Source organism: Lineus longissimus, chromosome 12 (assembly GCF_910592395.1).
Source record: "Lineus longissimus chromosome 12, tnLinLong1.2, whole genome shotgun sequence".
NCBI lineage: Eukaryota > Metazoa > Nemertea > Pilidiophora > Heteronemertea > Lineidae > Lineus > Lineus longissimus.
The window spans coordinates 12,989,831-12,994,851 of record NC_088319.1 but is presented as its reverse complement, the minus strand read 5'-3'; the positions used below and the strand labels follow the sequence as shown (position 1 = coordinate 12,994,851).

At 40.9% G+C, this 5,021-nt stretch overlaps 1 protein-coding gene across 1 annotated transcript; it reads left to right on the top strand.

Annotated features, from left to right (window-relative positions):
• Window positions 1–210: 210 nt before the first annotated feature.
• On the top strand, window positions 211–3,480 carry LOC135496553 (zinc finger protein 384-like). Its single transcript, XM_064785915.1, has 4 exons — window positions 211–303; window positions 591–813; window positions 1,013–1,197; window positions 2,590–3,480. Exons 1-4 carry the CDS (start codon window positions 211–213, stop codon window positions 3,217–3,219), a joined length of 1,131 nt encoding a protein of 376 aa, XP_064641985.1. The 3' UTR covers window positions 3,220–3,480.
• Window positions 3,481–5,021: the final 1,541 nt, after the last annotated feature.

Sequence of the window (5,021 nt, the reverse complement as noted above, 5' to 3'; positions counted from 1 at the left end):
GAAGAAATAATTTCACTTCCTTTGCCCAAGGGAGCTTGGGAGATTTTCTGGAATTTGAAAACGCTGATATTCCATCAATGAGTTGCGTTTCAATTCAACGAGCACAATAGCCATGCATGGCTTTTGTTGCCGGGAGACTTCCTGTGGTTGGGGTTTGATGCAGATTAAAATTTGACGCCACCGACTGAAAAACAACTGCTAGCAGGAAAAATGGTTTCTGGCTTGGTTTCTGGCAAGAGCGTGAATGTGGCAGTTTTAACGCTCTTGTTCGAAATAAGTCCAAGTGTGGTGTCTGAGTCTGCTGTCTGATGCCGAATGAAAGAACTGTTCTTGTGCTCATCTTGCTGACTTTTTAATAGCGAGGTGTCCTGATTAGAGAGGTAAAATTGAATTGAAATAGCCAATATAGGTCAAGAACTAGTGTCCTTAATAGAGAGGGTGTCCTTAATAAAGAGGTGTCCGCCACCGCCAAGGGAGGCTCCACTGTTGTTTGTCGAGTTCCAGATCCCTGACCAAACCTCATTCCCTTCCACACTCAGCCCAGAAATACTTTTCTTGTAATAACTGTATATCTTTTTGTTTCATTGCAGAAATTCTGCAATAAATCAGACGTGTATCGACACGGTAAAGAGACGCATGGCCTCGAGGACAAAGCCCACCCCTGCCCGCATTGCTACAAGTCGTTCAGCAGCCCTTCGCAGCTCCACCAGCACTCCCTGGTTCACACCGGAGAGAGGAAATACCACTGCAAATACTGCAACAAGGCCTTTAAGCAGCTGTCACACCTACAGCAGCATACACGAATCCATACAGGTAAGACGCATGTCCCCGGCCCTTTGTCAGATATTGCCTCTGATGCCAAATTTGGGTCAATCTGATTCCCGACTTGGCCACCAGGGGGCCAAAACTGAAATATAAAGTGCAGTATCTCGTTTTTTGTGACTTGTATTCAGTGATATTCTTTACATATCTTCTTCTTCAAATTTAATATTTGTATGTTGTGTCTTTCCAGGAGAAAAGCCTTATAAGTGTTCAATTCCGAATTGTAACAAAGCATTTGCCCAGCTGTCAAATCTGCAGCATCATCAACGAAACCATGACCAGAACAAAGCAAAGTCGTCAAGAAAAAGCTTCTACTGCACCGTGTGCCAACGTGGATTCGTGACCGAGTCAAGTCTTGATAAGCACATTGCTAGGGTGAGTTCATCTTCTAAAGATGTTTACTACTGCAACTTGCAAACTTTAAAGGAGTACGCCGTTTGTAATTACTGGTGGTCCAGGAAAATAGAAATGTTGTACACACAATGCCGTTGTGCACTTATTATCACTTACTTAAGCCTTTCACTTCTCTGAGAGCATCCCGCTTACAACTTCCCCCTTCTTTTGTTGTTAGCGTTTCTGTAAAAAGAGTCAGATTTATGGGTTGAGGTTACTAGTCTCATGCCTAACCCTCCTCTTTTAACGTCCGGCAATTGCCCAGTTTGTTGATTAATGTAGCAGAGGTTTTTAATTGAGAGTTACTGGTACTTGTTAACTTCCGGGTTAGAAAAAAGGGATGTGTCACTATTACAGGTACATGTACCAATAGTCTAATTACGCAATCTTTGCAGACTGCATGTGCAATATGTTGTCTCTCCAGTACGAAAGTTCTTTTGTCTGACACTTTTTGTATCAAGTCTGGTCTGATGTTCTTGCCATTCTCAATAGCAAATCATGCCAATTAAGGACTTCATTGTTGCATCTTTTACAGAAGTGTAAAAAGAATCCAATTTTTTTAACAGAAGTCACACCCAAGTGCTAGATGGTGGCAATTACTTTTTCATTTCATATTTGCGGTTAAAAATCATACAAGAATCTTTGAAATTTGCTTAAAAGTACATGTGGTGTTGTTGCAGTTGCAGATGTACACGTCATTTTGAACTCATATTTCTTTGTGGAACTCACCCCTTGGACATTTATCATGTTTATACACTTTGTCATGAATAGTAAACATTTGGCCGTTTTCAAATTTTCTTTAAAACCCACAGAGTGTGCAAATGAAAGTGTTCCAAATATTGTTAGCCATTTCAAGATCAAACGGCTCCGAATAAAAATCAATGCTTCATTCTTTCTTGCCAAAATTGATTAAAAACTCTTTGCATTTCTTTGGTGACCTGAGAGCAAAACTCATTTTATCCTTTTCTGACTCAGAAAAATCATTAACACTTTTTGGGAAGCAACATACTGTGTGGGCAATATCTAAAAATGCTAATCTGAGGTTTCAGAGCAAAGGGTACAAGCGGGCAGTTTTCAATTTCCGAGAAATCACGTTCTTGTATTTTTCTTTAAAATGTGATTCATGATAATTTTAGACCCCGGCGGAAATTGGCCTTCATTCTTTTACTTCGTTGCTGGATTTGGATTTGAAATCAAAGAACATTTATATTATTTGATCTTTTGATTTTTTATTATCGGTTGCTCTTTCGCTTAAAGGGGTATGCGATTTGTAAATACTAGTGGCTCAGAAAAAAAGAAATACGGTTGTACATGATGCTGTAGTGCAGTTTTTATGCATTTTGATAATAAAGTGATGTTTTTATGTCTTTTCAGCTTCATGCCCACTTGTCATCACATTCCATGAGCAGCCATGTGAGTTCTCCTGTCAAGGTCACTGCCAGTATGCCAATGAGCCCGAGCACCAGTAGCGGGCAAAAGAGCAGCCCGCACAGCCCGCCTGTCATGTCGCCGGAACCAAACAACGGGCAGATCAACCCGCACCTTCATCAAATGGTCGCACAAGGCATGCAGAACCTTCAGAGTCATGGGAGCCTAACAAGCCCCCTGCCGCACAGACATATGTCGGCATCGGCGAATAATTTAATGGACGATGGTGGCCTTTCCGATCCGATGGCACCACTACGCTCACCGGTGGACCAGGATAACCGCATGCAGAACTCGCAGATCCAGGCGGCGCATTCCGGACAACGTGGTCACCACCACCACCATCACCAGCAGCAACAGAACATGCTGTCAAGTATGGGTGTCGGAACTCACACCGGATTGCCCCCGATTTCCCGCCTGTCGGATCGTTGCTTCCCGCTGGCGCCCCCACTCCCTGCTGCTGCGCTGGCGGCAGTTCGTGCTCAAGCCTTGTCATCGCTGAACTACGGCTCACCTGGTGCACGTGCATCGCTCACGAGCATGCACCGCAGCACAAGCCCAAACGGACACCAGACATGAAGGAAGAAAACAGTAGGTAACTTAGAATGGATGTTGATTCGTTAAATATGTGAAGATTTGTTGATTTGTGGGTTTGTGACTTCATTGTTACTGTGTAAAGTGACTTTTTATGTAATCAAGCATCTCCGAACATTGTATGCTATAAGCATGACCTCAAAGGTCGAGGACATGGCAATGGGGTCAAGCTTTGACCTTGATATATAACTTATAACAGGTCAAGGTCACCGGTGGAATCTTGAAGGTTAATATTTGACCTTGACCTTGAGTTCAAGGTCTGACCCCTAAAGCGCAAGGCCTCAAAGGTCAATCTTGTTTAAAACGGGATGTGTACATGCTTTCTTCGCTTTTAATGAAACTGTTTAACAGTGATAGGATTCGCTCTGTTCGGAAGTGACTTGATGACATCATAGCCGCATTTGACGTCTATCGATGGCATTGAGATATACTAGTATTGTGATATATACTTTCAAGTATCATTTATAGGTGGCGATTGTTTCGTCAGCTTCTGTAACTAAAATGGGCGCTGCTTTTTCAGCCGATTTCATTTCTTAAACAACCAACTAAATCTTCACAACAAAAACTGCATGTATTTATGAAATGAATACAACGGCAACAAGGAGAAGTAGATACAGGGAGTCGTGCATTTTCACAAGCCCCTCTTGACTGCCCATAGGTCTTCTATCTGCGCTCCTTTTGAGATTTGATTTTGGCCATAGGTGGCGCCCCTGCTATGCCATTTCAATGCTTTCGCCTCTACTTTTTTAAACAAGTATGAATCCATTGCACCTTTGACCGTTTGTGTTCAGCCAAGGATTTCTGCCATTTGAGTTGATGTTGGAAGTCGAGAACCTATTACAGGATGTCCTAGAGAAAACTGAAAAACATAGTTATACAGTGTGATCCATAATAGTTGACACAATGTGTAATATATGCATTATCTGACATGTCTGATAAGTGTTTATGTGCATGTTGACATGCAACTTTACAAAAATATCAATATTTTCCAACCAATCTTGAGATATCAAATTACCAAATAGGGGTCGTTGCTAACTGGTTAATTAGTTATGAGAAAACAATTCTCATTAATTAATTTATTTGTGATGATGTGTATGCTGGTTGCAGGTGCAGACATGATCGGTTACTACATATATCTGAAACTACATGAAGAGCGAGTGCTTTGCAATATAAATACAAAAAATAAAGCACTTTGAGATTACTAAAAGCAGATTGAATTGAAACAGCAAAATAAAGATATAAAGCTGGCTTTGATATGACAAATATAAAACAGAGCACTCCAGGATAGCAGAAGCACTTTTAGATGAGGGTCTTTGCAAAAACATGAACAAAATTGATACTAAAAAGTGCTTGGCAACAGAAGGTCTAAAGGTGCTTTGATACGAAGAAAATCGCTGATGCAAAGTATACTATTTACATTATGGCAAGTATACTTGATTTATGGTGATTTTCCTGAAATTTTCCTTTTCCTGATTTACTTTGTAATTATTGAGATGATCACAATTTTGACTATTCACCCGTTTCCCACCTGTCTGCACCTTAGACAACCAATCACAGGAATTCAAAACCACTTAAGTTGTCTAGAAGTTTCTGTATCTTTAAAGTAGAAAATATACACAACTTCTAGTCAACTTGGCACGAACTACTCGAAATACACTCTTTTTAAGTCGAGCACATTTTCTCAAATATATTTCGCTGTAAACTATAATTGGTGTGTTTTTCATTGTGAGTATAGAGTAAAAGTATATTTCGAGGTCCCCGAAACAGATTTGCCGGCATGCCGTATA

Bases quoted from the DNA above. Each gene is read 5' to 3' on its own strand.
- LOC135496553 (XM_064785915.1), top strand. From the start codon at position 211: ATGGTTTCTGGCTTGGTTTCTGGCAAGAGCGTGAATGTGGCAGTTTTA. The intron at 814-1,012 runs GTAAGACGCATG...GTGTCTTTCCAG, and splicing joins GCATACACGAATCCATACAG to GAGAAAAGCCTTATAAGTGT. The intron at 1,198-2,589 runs GTGAGTTCATCT...ATGTCTTTTCAG, and splicing joins TTGATAAGCACATTGCTAGG to CTTCATGCCCACTTGTCATC.